Source organism: Telmatherina bonti (assembly GCF_933228915.1).
Source record: "Telmatherina bonti genome assembly, chromosome: 12".
NCBI classification, from domain to species: Eukaryota; Metazoa; Chordata; class Actinopteri; order Atheriniformes; family Telmatherinidae; genus Telmatherina; species Telmatherina bonti.
Genome location: NC_136610.1, coordinates 12,168,428 through 12,184,571, shown reverse-complemented (window position 1 = coordinate 12,184,571; position 16,144 = coordinate 12,168,428). Strand labels below are relative to the sequence as shown.

At 39.2% G+C, this 16,144-nt stretch overlaps 1 protein-coding gene across 1 annotated transcript in view; it reads left to right on the top strand.

Moving 5' to 3' along the window:
* Positions 1 to 16,144, top strand: part of ppargc1b (peroxisome proliferator-activated receptor gamma, coactivator 1 beta) — a gene marked incomplete at its 5' end in the record, with an annotated part of 87,423 nt that overhangs the window by 40,110 nt on the left and 31,169 nt on the right. The window contains one exon of the mRNA XM_079250566.1: positions 15,571 to 15,756. Within this exon, the coding sequence (XP_079106692.1) occupies positions 15,571 to 15,756 (186 nt within the window). The remainder of the gene's footprint in view (positions 1 to 15,570; positions 15,757 to 16,144) is intronic.

Here is a 16,144-nt window from a genome sequence, read left to right as displayed (position 1 = left end):
ACTTTTTTGAAAAGATACGATTTAAAAAAATGATCAAGTTCTGTTTCTCTAACAGCTACGCAGCTTTGCCTCAAAGCAGAACTGATTAGCCTTTGAAGCCTGTTCACCACTACAGCAGCAGTTCTGCTGCTTTATCTGGGATATTGCAACACATAGCAAAGGCGGCAGAAAAGGATGCCAGCTGCTGTGCCCAATTCTAACATCAGAACATGTAATCAAGAAATGTAATTGTAATCAGGAATGAAAATGCCCTCTGAGAGGGCTCTAATGGATTGATGGAGGGAATGCAGGGGTTCCTTTGCTGCTAGGGGCCGAGATCGAGTGCTCTGGAATTAGATACTGGGATGACTGGACATCTGAGACTGGGACACTGTAGACGCTGAGGGTTGAAGTCTGTACAATGGCAATTTAATCAACACTAAGGTCTCTTAGAGGGAAATTGAAAAGTGGTTAGCAGTTCTTAAAACATTGCAAGGTTAGAAAAAGGGTATAAATGACTTTTTCGTTTTGAAAGATGCTGGCAGCACAACCTGCACATAAACATTTTGTTGAAGGTTGAGCCACACCTACAGCTCTGCATAGAATTAAAACCAATCCTCTTTCATCTTGGAGCATTTCCTGATTTCTTTTTTTCCATTCGCACAACAAAGCCATCGTGCCAAATGAACCTACGTGGCAGAGCCCCCATGCCGTCTTAGCTGCCACCAATGCTCTTTATTTCTGAACTTTGAATCGGCTTTCACCATCCGATCCCATTACCAGGCCAGTTCGCTACCTGCAGAGTTGAGACGTCAGCTTTCCGTTGTCTTTGGCCTGCTGTCCTCCCTTATTTCCATCCTTTCACCATCTTTACTCACCAAGCTGTCACTTTGGATTTTTCTTTGGGTGGTTTTAGAATTCAATGCTCCTGCCAGTCAGGGACTGCTTTGAGATGGAAAGTATTCCTGAACTCATACAAGTTTCAATGACTTAAAAACTACAAAGAAAAAAAAAAAAAAGTTTTTTTTTTTTTTTTTTTTTTTTTAATGGAATTGCTCATGTGGAATTAAACTTAACACCGTATAACATAGTAAAAGACTGTTGGGCCGTTTGCTGTCTTGTAATCTGCGAGGCACTTGAACTTGTTCGCCCTGTGCATTTAGCTCAGAACACCCCCTCCCAACACATATGCAAACACACACTCTCACCACACACTCTTACACACACAATGCACCTCCACTCAAGTTTCACAGGACGGCTGTGCTGCCCTTCATTTGCTCCAGGTTGGCTAGTGGTTTTATTTCAGCCAATGGAACGATCCAACTTAGCCTCAACGGCTAATCTGACAACTATTAAGTAGGATGTATACCATAGTGATAAAGAGAGGGCTTCATCCTTCAGAATGTTTAATTTATTGCACATAACGCAGCAAAATAAATAAATAACGGATTAAACAGGTGACAGAAACAGATAACTTAAGTTCTATCACTTTGTCTTAATGTGTGTATTTCTATCCCTCCATCATTAGCCTCTTACTTTGAGTGGACAGACGACAGTTCACCTGAACTGCTGCTTCCAGATTTAGCCTTGATGCCTCTGCCACCCTTTGGAGGATGGTGAAGGAAGCGTGTGTGTGTGTGTGTGTGTGTGTGTGTCCAGAGGGGGGATAGAGACAGATTAGGTTGCAGAGAGGTAGAGGTTGGCTGGAGGTGAGATCAGTGTAACAGATCTCCCAGCAGGAAGAAAAGGACGGCATACTGGATTCCATGCCGTCAGTAACCCAAAGATAGCCTGAACTCAGAAGCCCTCTGGGGAACTTTATTTTTTCTAAGTAAATATAATGCAAATGTAATTTGAAAATATTGTGAGAGGTCATCTTAGTCCTGCTCTTCTCTTTTCTGGGAAGCTTTTACTTCTACAAAGAATAGAAAGTTGGCAGAGATTTTCATTAACTCTAAAAGCAAAATGGTAATGTCAGACTGGCGACCTGTCCAGGTGTAGCCTGCCTCTCGACTGGTAATTTCTAGGATGGGTAACCCTGAATTGGATGAAATGCGTATAGAAAATGGATGGATGTAGAATTGAAATTGAGAGTGTTAAGAAAAAGTACCTCTTGGTGTACATAAAATGGAACTGAGAGTGCAAACTTGTAGAACTAGATTATCTAGCATTATTCTGCTGGAAGTATCCATTTGATGAAGAGTACTCTGGAAATGAAATGATGGACTTGGTCAGCAACACACAAGTCAGGTGGACTGAAGACTGAATGAGGCATCAGCAGAACTGATAACAATTGTGGCATCAACTTAACTATTTTTTAAAAATGAAGTGAAAGAAAGTGTCTTTCACAAAGCTAGTATGATGGCGGAAAAGAGTGTTTGATGAGTGATTGTGGTAAGACAAAAAAATGAGACCGAAGTCAGTGTGTTGAAATTGGTGAATTAGAATGAGAAACTGTTCAATACTTCCTTATATGACTGACTAGCAAATCAGTCTCTTCACTGCTCTCCTGCTGTCTCTTTTCCAAAGTATTTAAGTAACTTTAAGTAATGAGAAAAGGTCCATGGAGGTACCATGAAGATCTAAGACTTCAATAAATATGCTTTAAGTTAGAGTGAATCGCAAATAGTAAATCTGATGAGGAATTGGGAGCAGTTTTCATTACTATTCACACCCTCATTGTTTTTGAGAGCCTATGTAACAGTGAATTTCTCCACTGTGAGATAAATAAAGTCTTATCTTATCTTATCTTATCTTATCTTTTGCATTTTAAAGAGCTTCATTATGATCCCTGGATTTGGTGGAATTGCGATTCCAGAAATGGAAGAACACTCCTTTTATACTTACTTTGTCCTTACATCAGTTGGTGTTACATACTGGTCAGATTTCAACCAAACCCCAGTTTCAGCTTTGACTTTGTGTCAAGGCTGATAAAACCAAAAATCAACTGGTGATGACAGTAAAACCACCAGGTTAGAGCTGAGCACTGAGAAAGTCTGTTTCTGCATCATTACATGCATGACTGTGACCAAACATATCCCACTGCCAAGTACCTTGTCAAATGCCGGGGGCTTCACTTAAGCAAAGATATAAATATGGTAATTGTCCTTTGCTAAGCTTGTCACAAATCTTAATGTTGTCTTTTGAGATTATATATGAGATTGTGATAAATCTCATAATCTCATATAGTCATTAGCCATTATATTTGCAATGGGACAAGGTATCAACTTCATAAGGCCATAGCAATGCTTGGGTACAAATCAAGATCTTTCTAAAAGTGTATGAAAGTTTTGAACTTTAGGTTGTGGTAGATGGCTGTTCAATCTTTAAATATTAAGGGATTTGATCAAAGTTTCTAACAAAAATGTCTCAGAAAGTGTACTATCAAAGAGTATATGTTTGGCTTCATAGGGTGAAGAGAAGAAGGAGACACCTCTTTTTTTGTTCCTTGACTCAAATGTTTGTTAAACCCACCATTCTCAGCATATAGGATGGATCTCAGGTCCTTTTCCAAAGGAGATTATGAAATTTGTTGAGTGCTGTTTACAGTAGGGTTGGAGAGTTTACCGACTTATATCAGCATTTGAAAATTTGACATCAGGTAAATTAGACATTATAATGTTTTGAGAGCCTAAAGGTGCATTTTGTGGGGTTAATCTCTTAATTTGTATTTGCTTCAGTAGGGCAGGGGTGAGCAATCTTTCCATGTTGTGCCGTACGAGGACTGTTCCATGTAGTTACTGTACTAAGAGATAGATTCACAAATATATTGAACCACAAGGACATTATCTGTTACACACACACACACACACACACACACACACACACACACACACACACACACACACACACACACACACACACACAGACCCTGTCAAAGCAGTTAAGGAAACAGCCAGCATGTATTAAAACTCCATGCCTTCAGCTACATCCCGCTTCCGCCTGATGTCTAGTCATCATGTTTACAGATACACACACTGACCTCCTGATTTACTCACTGGCTGCTCGCTTGCGGGCTGTTCGCTAAATGAAAGAAAATTAACTAATAAAGAAAAGACTTTTCATCTGGGATCAGCACATGCAACGTAGCACTCTCTCTCCTCAAGCTGTTTCTCATTCAAATACATACTCTCTCACTGCTGAGGCATGTAATAAGAAACGCTAGTTGCCAATTTAGCCTTTCATCCATTCATTATAGCTGCTTTATGTGGGTGCTTAAGATAGATAGAGAGAGAGGGAGAGAGAGATAGACTCTCATTCACGTAAATCACTTTATCTGTCATGTGGTTGCAACGCTGCATGAGGTCAAGGCCACGCACACACTCCAACAGACGCACACAAAGCCACGCTGCTGGTTGCCACCGGAGCTTGTCCGATTAGACTTTATTGATTCCACAATAATCCCCATTCACTTGCATCATCAAGCTTTAAGGTGTGTATGTGTGTGAGAGAGAGCGGTCATCTGCGTCTGGTAGTAGCTCCTGAAGTCGGCGGCAGCCTATGGAAGAACCGGTTATGGGACCTGGATAACGGCTAAATATAGAGACACACATGGTGATAGTTGGCTATTTGTGTGGTGTCTACAGCTGAGCGTATCAAAGATAGACTTGTATTCCCCTTTGTGTTTTCATGCATTATTTTCTCTACCTTGTCCATTTTTCTTTATTCTATCCAAAATAGGAAATCTGAAAGAAATAGCATAACAAAGTCTTTGATTGTCTCTGAATCAGACGGATGTCCTCGTTTGTCAGAGACAAGTTTCATTCCATTGAATCAAAATCAAGCAAGCTTGTTTTCTCTTGCTGTCACTCAGTATTTTTCCACTGTTTTCTCATGGGGTCATAATACACCTTTACTTAACAGTAACCATGCATACACAAAGATCAGTAATGATTTACACTGAATATAATACTATATATAATATATTGTATGTAATTCACTCATTCATTCATTCATTTTCCGTACCGCTTAGTCCGATTAAGGGTCGCAGGGAGCTGGAGCCTATCCCAGCAGAATGCATTGTACATTTTAGGTAGTCCTAGTTATGAGAATAACCAGTAACTATATAATGGGTCTTTTATTGTGGCTTATAGTTGTAATCCTAAACTGAAACATTTGGCCATTCATGACCAACTGCAAAATCTGACAGGAACAAATGAAGGGGGATCCTTCTGAAGCTTGACTACTGCTAGGAGCTACATCTTTCCAAGCTAATAGAGATTTAGCTGTAACTATGTGTCAATCAAAGTAAAGCCATGAAAAGGTGTTGATGGAAACCAAATGATAAATATGATAATGTTGAGTTGTAGCAGCAGAAATCTTGTTTCTTCCAGGTCAGATCACAACAAGACACATACAGAATGGGCTAGAACGGCAGAGCAGTCGTTTTTCTGTCAGTCAGCTTGTAAAACACACTTTAGCTTGATATATTTTAACACTTTTAGAGTCACAGTAAAGGACACATTCATTAGATTATGCGGATTACCAGTAAAATGAATACATTTAAAAGGTACATCGCAAAAAAGGAAAGATTTTGGTTTGCCAAGAAAGGCTAAATAAAACTCAGGATGCATATCTTATTGGATGATGTAGCTCTAAACCTCAATCAGATCATTGTACAAGATGTGAACATTATCTATCAAAAAGGCTAAATCTAATAAGGTGAAGCAGGACAAAATGGCCATTCTGGATGTTGAAAAGTTACTCTGTTAACAGTCATGATAGTAATCACAAACGATGAAGTAACTGTGGTGCTATCAACAATTTGGTCAAACTAGTCTTGAAACAAATTAATTTATCTCACTAACTTTTAGGAATCCAAGGTAATTTAATCAAAACTGAAACCTGTTATGTTGAGGACAGCAAAAGTAACCACAAGGGAAACCATTACAGAAACCATTTTCAGGCTGTCCAGCTTTTACTGTCAATTCATTTTATATCTGTGAATCTGCTGAAGAAAACATTCACTACCCAGTCAAGCTCGCTGGATAAATACAGATTAAACAGCGTGCTATAATGATGCTCATTGATCTGCATCCTAATTTAGCTCCATTTCTACCCTTGCAAGTTTTCATTGTCTCACTTTGTTCCTCAAAAATCAAACGTAATCAAAAGTAATTGGCTTTTTGTGGCCCTTATTAAACACCAGGGGGAGGGGGTTGCTGATGATTGGAAGGGGCATCCTTTTTGTTCACCTTAATTAAGCATATCCTCACTATGCTGACTCCATAGAAGAAAAATTGAGTTTCGAAGAAAATTGTGCAGCTTTTTCTTCCCATTACCTGTCAACAAGTAAGTCAAAGTACTCAGTCATTGTCAGTTTGAAGGACACAGGCCTTCAGAGAGTCATAGCATGATGTGCATGTCATACATTTAACCACCTTATTATTTAAGTTAATTTTGAATCAAATAAAGTATATTTACAAAATAATGAACTGTTAAAAAAAAGTAAAAATACAAAGTTCAAAGAGGAAACCAAAAGTTTGATCTGTCATCTCTTGACATGCATGACAGAAGTTTCAGCCTGTTTGGGTTTTGCTGAAAAGCAAAAAGAAAATTGGTTAATGGCGGTCTCAGCTTATGTTGCTCTGGGCTAAATGTCTACCCCTGAAGAGTCTGAGCATCACGTTTTAAGGTGTCGTTTATGAACTGCTTCCTGCTAAAGTGACCTACAGGAAAGTGTGAGTTTAGAGGTTCACTCAACAGAGTCCCCAGCTTGGTACTCTGCCTTATATCTTCCATGTCACTTCAACGTGCGAGGCAGGGAGGTGATTACAGCTCTCCATCCGGCTCCTCTCATAACCATTTTTCAGCTATATGGTCTGCAGTGTGTCATTTAACCTTCACATGTTCCTCCATCTCCCCATTTCCTGAATTGCAGGGTTTCTTTAAAACAGTGTGAAGTGGTTGTTTGGGTAGTTTGACAAAGGTTACTCATTAAATTTCTTGCATTAAAATATGCATTTGACTTTATAGAGCTCATCATTATAATAAAATGTTGCATTTGATAAGACAAATTCATCAATGCTCCATTTGATTTACCAGCTTGCTGTTTAAAAGGACATAGAACTGGGGTTGATCCCAGTCATGCCCCCTTAGCACTGATTAAATGGATCTGAAAAAAATACTGTGTTGCACAAAATCTTGTCCAAACATCTGCTTTCTTCGCATTTTGATCCCAAGAGGGGAGTTTCTTGTGGTCATATAAAGCAGTCTTAAGCAACAGTTCTCCAGACTACTACTTCTTCTTCTTCTGTTTCACATTGACTGCCTTTTTACACAATTTTCAGTCCAGACTTGGCACCTGACCTTTTTTTTGTTGTTAACACTGAACCGTGAATCTTTCAAGCATAAAAATAATTTAAACATATGAAATTAGATCATTTGGTACTTGCTATTAGCTGCCTGTCACCAAGATACATTATTTGTTCCTGTGTCATTAGTTGCATCTATTAAAAATACCAATAAGCAACAGAGCTTGACAAAAGACAGATAGTTTTTCTGCACGGACAAGTTGATTCCCAAAAAACCATTAGTTGAGAACTTGGCCAATCTCAGCATGGTTTGTCCTTAAAGCATTGAGGAAATTGGACAAGTGGAAGAAGAGAAGAAGTGTTAGAACAAATAAAAAGAAATACAATAATCTGTCTACAGTATCTGATGTCTATAAGATATCGTGGAAAAAAACCTGCAGCAACCTGATACAGGACCTGTGAGATGAATCTAGAGCTTTACTTGATCCATTTAGTGTTAGCCTAAGCATATCAGAAATCATTGCCATGGAAGGGTGTGGAGACATCATTCTTAAATGTACAGCAGGGAGCTTTTTTTTTTTTTACTATATTGCCAAAATTTGCCTTCATACATCGATTACAGCCCAATAATTAAATCCACAAACACAAAAATAAAATTATTTAGTCACCCGTGGAACTTACAGGACTGAACAAACACCATGTAATTATTGTAACTGGTTGTTTTAAACAATTGGATGATGATATGTCCATCAAACTCAAGTTCCATTTGTCCCTCCCCTCCTCAACCCATCAGAAAAAGCGTTGCATGTTAGGAGGCGTGGCTTCAGATAGAAGTCTGAAAAATGGGGTTTGGACTTTTCCTTTGTATATTTTTAAAATGTGGCTTACTCGAAATGCTTTTCCAGTATTTCCTGCACTACCTTTAAGTAAGGAAAGCAGAAAAATTGTACAAACTATTTTTGCCTTCAATTAAATCACCAAACACCCTTCCAGTAGACAGCTGCACCTGTTATGCGCTTCTCGGCAATATAAGGCAACGATTGGAAGGTCAGGACTTTTAAAAGATGATATAAACAGATAAAAATTCTCTTTCTGTCTTTCTCTTAATGACTTCAAGCGTGGTGTTCAGGAATTCAGCACCCATCTGAACTTGCCGTCCCGCAGCCGTTCAAAGGTAGTAGTACTGACATTCATGATGATGAAAGCTAATTATTCATTTCACACCACTGTCAGGTACTAACTCACCTGACAAACCGTCTCATCCATCTCAAGGAGAGTTTTTTTTTTCCCTCTCAGCTCCTGTGATCTACACTACAGAGTTGAGAGAGCTTGACCTTGTATGGTGTTGTATCTGACGGAGTGTGTGTGAGAGCGAATGTGCCTAAAGGGAAGTTTGGACAGTCCGGAGCACTGGCGAGGACTCACCGGCACATGATAGGGCTTGTGACTGACCTTACATAACATTACAAAAGGCCTGCCGTCGAGCTGCCAGGAAAGCAACAGCCAGAGCTTTGATTTCTTTTAGTGGATCAATAATGTGTCACATCGTTATCAGAGCTGCGGAACCGTTAGCGATTTTATTTGCACCAGCAGAACGCTTGTGTCCATCACAATGCAGTTCTATAAATTATGGCTAGAAACATGAAAAGCTGTCTGTATTACAGTTATATTGATTTCAGCATTTCAGTGAGAATTAAAGATTTCGAAAAAGCATTTAGCTTTCTGTTTAAGCTGCTTGATTAATATCCCTAAGCCCTACTACAAAACATTTAAATTAAAAACTCACCTATATTGGTTGGTAAAGACCTTTTATATCAATGTTTTCTTGCCTTTATGTTTTTATTCTTTAGTCTCACAGTAAAACTGAGAGTTCCACCCTAAAGGCTCTCTTTTAATGAGACCATTTTAAACCCAAGAAAAGCTTGTGTGAGTAAACTTCCAATTCATAGATATGGAATGACGTTACCTCAGAACCACTGTGAGACGTCAAACAGGAGATGGCCCTTGAAAGAATGTCTTTTTGTTTGCGTGTGTTTAAAGATAGAATACAAAGATGCAGTTCAGTGCATCGACATGTTAGAGCAGCACTTCAGAGTCTCGCTTTCCTTTCCACATCCACTCGTTCATGTAGTCCAGATAGCGTTCACACGTGCAAGCTTGCTATAAATAGCGATGGTTTAATGCACAATCGTCCCAGCAGGCTTTTTACAACTGAACAGACCAGTGGGCTTCAGTGTTGTTACTAAGGCATTAGCCACGAGAGAAAGTCATACCCGTGATATATTCTTCCCATAGCTCACCCCTCCACTGTCAGTTTTATTAATAAATAGTTTTAATATGTTTCACTTCAAGATCATCAGAAACTGTACATCAATTATTAGTTTGAAGGAAACTGTGCTTTTTACTATAAGATGTAAGGAAGAGCGGCTAAATGGAAATGAAGTTTGTTGGCCCAGTTTAATTTGTCTACCTCCAGCAATGCCTTCGATTGGTCACTGTGGAAGGAGAATTCATTGGCATATCCCAAGCTGTCAGAATAATTGATTCTGGGGATGCAACCAAGCTCAAATGCTGCTTTATGCTGCTTTCTGTCAGTTTCATTTTCATAACACTGTCTACTGTCTTAACTTAAAAATTGCTGAGTTTGTATCAGTTTCTTCATTTTTTATAAGCCACAAACTCGCCTCAATTGGCAGCCTTCCTCCTGCTCAAAGAAACTTCTGGTTTTGTTTTTTTTTTATCGGAAGTGCTCAGTATAAGTATGTTTTTAATTATACTGCTTTCTTTTAAAAGAACCCATAACTTATATGTTTAAATAAGCTCCTGTACTCTGTACACAATTATTGCAAATTTCATTGAAGCACACCCTTCAAAAGAGTCTATATCTTTGTTAATTACATATCAATCTGACTAACCTGTCCACTCAGTAGAGCTACAAAACAAAACATGAGAAATTTCCCCAGAAAAGCACAGTTGGAGTGTCATTCAAAAAGAAATCTTTGATTGATGCTCACATTAACATGCTTCGAAATTTTAGAATTTCAGAGTGCAATAAGACTTAACATGCTACATGCAAATGCACATTATTTGAATGCAAATGCAAAATACATCAAATTTTTAATTTTAATCTTGTCCTGTCCACCGTCTTAACAACCACAGAGATTGTCTGGCTGAACAAATCTGCTTACCAAGAGAGTTCTTAATGGATATATACAGAGAATGATGCTTTGTGAATAGAAGGCTTCAATTTGAAACTTGCGTATTGTTTATTCATTAAATTTGTCTCATTTGTCAGCGCTTGACCTGATGGAGAAAAGGGAAAGGTAGAAGAGTGGAACAGAGTTGAGAGTTAAGAAAAAAAGGAGACAAATATAGAAAGAAACAGCAACAACTGTACAGTCATCACCCAAAGAGACAACCAGCTGCTACATCTGTAAAGAAAATATCTTATGTCACCTGTAAGAAAACAAAGCAGAGAATCATCAGGAGCACCTAAAAGGAAAACATACTTATAAAAACATAAACAATAGCAGTGTATACAAGTGTATAAAACATAAGAATATTGATGACTTAATCTACTACAGGCATTGATGTTACTGAATATGTGAGTGAGTGTATATGTTCCTGTCATGTTTGTTTACTGCAGAGAGCAAGGACACATTTAGCGGGAATTTTCCGACTCAAAATTGTAATAAAATGCACCAAAAACCTTTTATTTTTAAGTTTAATATACACTCAGTGTCCCCATTAACAACCAAAATTAGGTTATGGGATACTTTCTTTGTCATAGGTCAATTGACATCAAATTGTTGGTTTGCCATCAAACCTTTTGGAAAAATTCAACAAGAAATGCTCACAGAGCATTTGAGCTTCTTAGCCGCTAGCTTCCTCCTGCCGGCACCTGTGAGTCATGTTGTGAAGCTGTCAGTGGCTTCATCACGACTCAGAGAGTCGCACAGTGTGCAAACGTGCTGCAGCTGCAACTGTAGGCCACATATTGCCTTCTGCTGCAACGGCGAGGACATTAGGATTCTTGCCTCCCGTATTGTCATGAATGCTGTTTTCAGTCATATTTTGCCAGTGTCGAGTTTCATCAGTGTGGGATGCCCCACTTGGCATGCGTGTCAGCATGTCACATGGGCCGGTTTCATGTCAGTGCGGATACACGTGTGAGTATGTGTGATAGAAAGCAGGACACTTCAACAGAGCGTCATATAAGGCAGAGGATTGCTCCTTTGGTATGTGAATGGGATGCTTATGACATCACATGACATGCACTGCTTGTGTAAGGCTATGTGTGTGTGTGTGTGTGTTTGGAGGGGTGGGAGGTAGGTGCACTTGCTGTTCCTGAGTAAGTCCAGCTTCCTTTTATTTTGTCCTGGTTCAACATGTATTTCATGCCTTTATGTGTGTTTGAGAATATGTGTGTCATGCCCAAGGATGTTTTTATTGATTGACTGGTTGTAATGGACAGAAGAGGGAAGAGAAAGAGGGATGATGGAGGAGGGAGAGAGGCTGTGTGGAAACAAAGAAATCAATCAGCCAGTCCTCTGAGTTTATAAGGTTGGTAGGCAGAGAAGGAGGGAAAATGGAGAGAAGAAACAGAGGTCATGAAAGAAAGATGGATGGATGTAGAAAAGAAAGTTGAAAGAGAGGTGGACAGTGACAATGAAAGCAAAAGAAAAGGAATGAAGAGATGCAGGGGAAATGGGATTGGAAGGCAAAAAAAACCAGTGAAGAACAAGGAAAGGTGAATGACGATAACGAGGATGAAGTAAAGGATTGAATATGTGTGGAAAGATGGGAGACAAGGTCAAAGATTAAAATGATGTGATGTGAAAAGGATGCATGGAGATGAAGGAGGGAAAGTAAAAGCCTTGGAAAAGAAGCAAAGGAAAGGGGCTGAGGAAAGAAGGTGAAGGAAAGAAGGAAGAGCTTAAAGGAATGATGAGTTGAGCAGCGCGTGAGAGGTTGTGGGGGATGAGTCAGATCCACGTGAAAACTGTGTGAGCTGCATGCTAACTAACATACACACTCAGCGCAAGGTGAAAACACACCTACATCAGCAACTAGAAGGAGAGGTAGCATTGGGAGGGTCTTGTAGAGGGCATCCTCTCATCTTTGGGCTCCCTTTTCCTTCTCTCCCATTGAGTCACGACTTCCCTTCTCTCCTTTTCCCCAGCGCTTCTCTCTCTGACCTACATCTTTCCCTTTCTCCTTCTCTGTCTTCATGCATCTGCCTTCTCTTTGTTGCATTCCTAGTGTCCTTGCAGTTTCTTTTTTCCTCTCTCCATCTTCCCCCTTGTTCCCTTTTCTCTCTCCCATCATTGCTCCCTCTCCATCTATCTTCTCATTCCACTCTCCTGATTGGCTCTTTGATCATGTCTTCTCTGGTATACTGTGCCACTGTGCTCTGATTTAAGAAACCATAAATGATACCAGCTCATGTTATCTATTCCTCGACCTAAATTAACACTCCTCTTACAGGCCATATAAACACACAAACACATAAACTATAAAACACAGTGAGGCAGAGCAGGCAGAGAGTTGTGTGAGGTTGCAGAGCGAAGCGCTATGAGCAACGATTGAAAGTACGGTCTGATATTTGAATAATTTTCAAAAAGAGCTACTGGTAGATGTGTTTTTCTAATAAATGGGAAGTATAAAGTGTGTTTGTGTACTTGTTGTGCATTCACAAAGAGGTGTGATTCCACTTTACCAACATTGTACAGCTAAAAATAAATAAGTGATTGCCTCTATCATGGGCCATAGAATTAGACAGCAGATATCTGAGCTACTGCATAGTGACTACGTCTGTTGTATTAAATAATTTACTTGCTTGAATATATTTGAAAAAATTAAGCAGCAGTTTAAAAAATAGGAAGTCAATTTCAAACAGTGAGAAAAATGACATTATGAAGCTGCAGAGAAGAGAAGATATTGATAATAAATAACTGTTTTAGAAACAAAGACAATTTTCATTATCTGTTGGTAATTCATCATGATTAAGAGATGGTTGCTGATTACAAGTAGGTTTTGAGTGATATGAATACCGCTAATCTGATAGCGTAGCTACTTCTGAAGCCAGCATTACACATCTGTTTCACAGAAGCTCCAACTTCAGCTTGCATAGTTCCTAGCATGGCTGCTAGCTTAAGTAACCATGCTTTTATTGTTACGAAATACGATATTAGAGTTATGTTTACAAGTAACTCATAGTTTAGATATTTTGTCCACTTACATTTATACAGTTTACAGGTATAGCTCATTGGTATTTAGCTAGCTGTTAGCTACTTGTGCTGGTCTGTCTGTAGGTAATTAAGGTAAAAACTAAACAAAGCTGTAAATGTTTTTCAGACCAACATGTCAAAACATCTTAAGATGTTTTTATGTTATGTTCACATGATATTTAAATGAATAAAAGAAGCTGTGTCACTGTGACATTGGAGCATTTCTGATGCAGTTTAACCAGTCAACCCTGTCTGTTTACCAAGTGAAAAGAACAGAGAAGAACAGCTTGAAAGTGAGCATTTAAAAGACCGCCAATAGAGCTCATTTGCTCCTCTTGTGCAATAGAAAATTGATCTCCACGTCCTCTTGCAGCTAATGTGTAGACATGTACTTGTTCGTGCAGTACTCCAATGTCTCATTTGGGAAATCCAGTTTAACTGTCCTTTGTTCCTGAAAGTTTCCACCTCTTTTGGTACTCCTTCACAGAAATCTCCTTTAACCCTTGGAGACTGCAGTCAGCTTCCTTGTTGTGAGTCACGTAGGCTCACTTCCTGCTTGTCTTTTTATGCTTTTCTCACAGCAACGTGGTTCAGTGTTTCTGTCTGAAGCCACATCTATAACTGCAGACCACATGATGACTACTTCAGCCTTTTGGCCTGTTGTTCATGAGGGTGTTATGGGTTGGCTAGCTGCTTCCATGTGTTTCTTTTGGAAAACCTTTGGAGAGTCTTAATGGAACAAGAAGGAATTTTAAATATGTTAAAATTTGTGTTTATTTGATTGAAGTGAACTAAATGAGTTCTTATAAGGGGGTTACTGAGGTCATGGTGGGAATGTTACTGAGAAGAATTAAGTTACTCCTTTGCGTAGGAATGTAAATGTGTTGAGTGGTTTTCTGAAAGTTTTGTGAAAGTCCATAGATTTTCTAGCTGTTGTAGAAGTGCATCAAAGATTTAGGAATACTTGAGTGTGACTGAAGATGTTGGGTCTCAGGTCTCTGAGTGGGCTGTAGAAGTGTACAGCATACACTTTCCAGTTCTCGTAACTATCAGGGGTTTAGCTGTAGGTCTTATTTTTCAAAATACCTTTTTTTTTTTTTTTTTTTAAAGTTCTTGAAGCAGTTCGAAGGGATGTCAAAGATGCTACCAAACCCAATGTCATTTTTTGAAGTCATTACTGAGCATATGGTCATCCAGTTTTACTGGAATGTATTAGAATCCTTTGTTAGCTTTGAAAATGTATAAAAACCAATGAATCTTACAAATGCCACCTTATCTGCTTATTCTGTTTACTTTGTGATTTACAGCAAAGTATACTTCTCAGTTCACTGTACAGAATTTACAATACTAAGGGAGAGTCTGGTGAGATAAAACACAGAAACCAAAACAAAACAACAATACACCACGATGGCTGGAGATTAAACAGAGTAAACAGTGCAGCTTATTTCAGTGATAAACATCCCATCTTAGCCAACAAAAGAAAACTAATCACCTAAAACCTCTAGGGTCACTTTGTTCTGAGTCACCGGGAGATTTGCTGAATAAATGCATGAAGACACTTCCACAATGACGATTGGTGAATGTGACATGTTTTCTGACTGATACCGCACAGTGACAGTGACAAGGCAGATGCCTCCATTGGCTGTTGTGTTGAACCTCCTGGAACATGGAGGTCTCATCATCTCTAATGAGTAGTTGTTGAGAGATGAAGAAGTGTTGATGAGAGCTCCTTGTGACTCAGACAGTGAACGGTGTAATAATACACTGTATATGCCAGATGATGGTGGCTTTTATCCAAAGTGCCATACAGACTCAATTGCAAACATGTTTAAGGTTGGTAAGGAGGAACTAACTGAACTTAGTACAATACTAACCTGGAGAAATAGTTATTACAGAATTTACCAACCACAGCAGTAACAAAGATGGAACAGAATTATTCCCTAATTTTGGTAGTTTGTTTCAAGTGGTTACAAAGAAAATGACATATCTTCATTTATGACATTAAAGAGCATATGTGTCAATGAGATATTCGTACTCATTCACATCTAACATCTGGGAGTTTAATCCTGATTTTTAACCAATGTGAACTTTTTCTTTTCCATCTTTAGTATGGGGAGGAGGAGGTGTGTTCGGACCGCTTGGACACTGATTTCCCGGACATCGACCTCTCCCAGCTGGACACCAGTGACTTTGACAGTGTCAACTGCCTCAGCGAGCTGCAGTGGTGCAACGATCAGCCAGCAGATGTGTCGCCGGCTTCCATCCACTACAGTACGGCAGATGAGCTCTTCGAGGTGAGGTTTTATCCAAACAGCAAAGTATACTTACACTGCATGACTGATGCTCCTCTCAAGTCAGTCATGTGCCACTGCATGGGTGTAGGCAGCAGAAGTATCATGTTTGTCTGTAAAATGTCCAGCCTGCTGAAAGGAGAGATTATATGAACAGATAAGTCATACTTTAGAGTGATTTCAGCTGTGTTTTATCCTACATTTGGACCTGTGAATGCAAACTTGAACCGCAGTGTGCTGAAACACTGTATAGGTCAAGGCCTGTTTTAGAAATGCATACACAAGGGGGGAGGCAGAAATGTCATGGGGGCATCATGAATAAACATCATACTACAGCCCATTTTTTTAGTTGATGTTGATAAGAATGATCTTAATGGGACTGGGTTGTTAG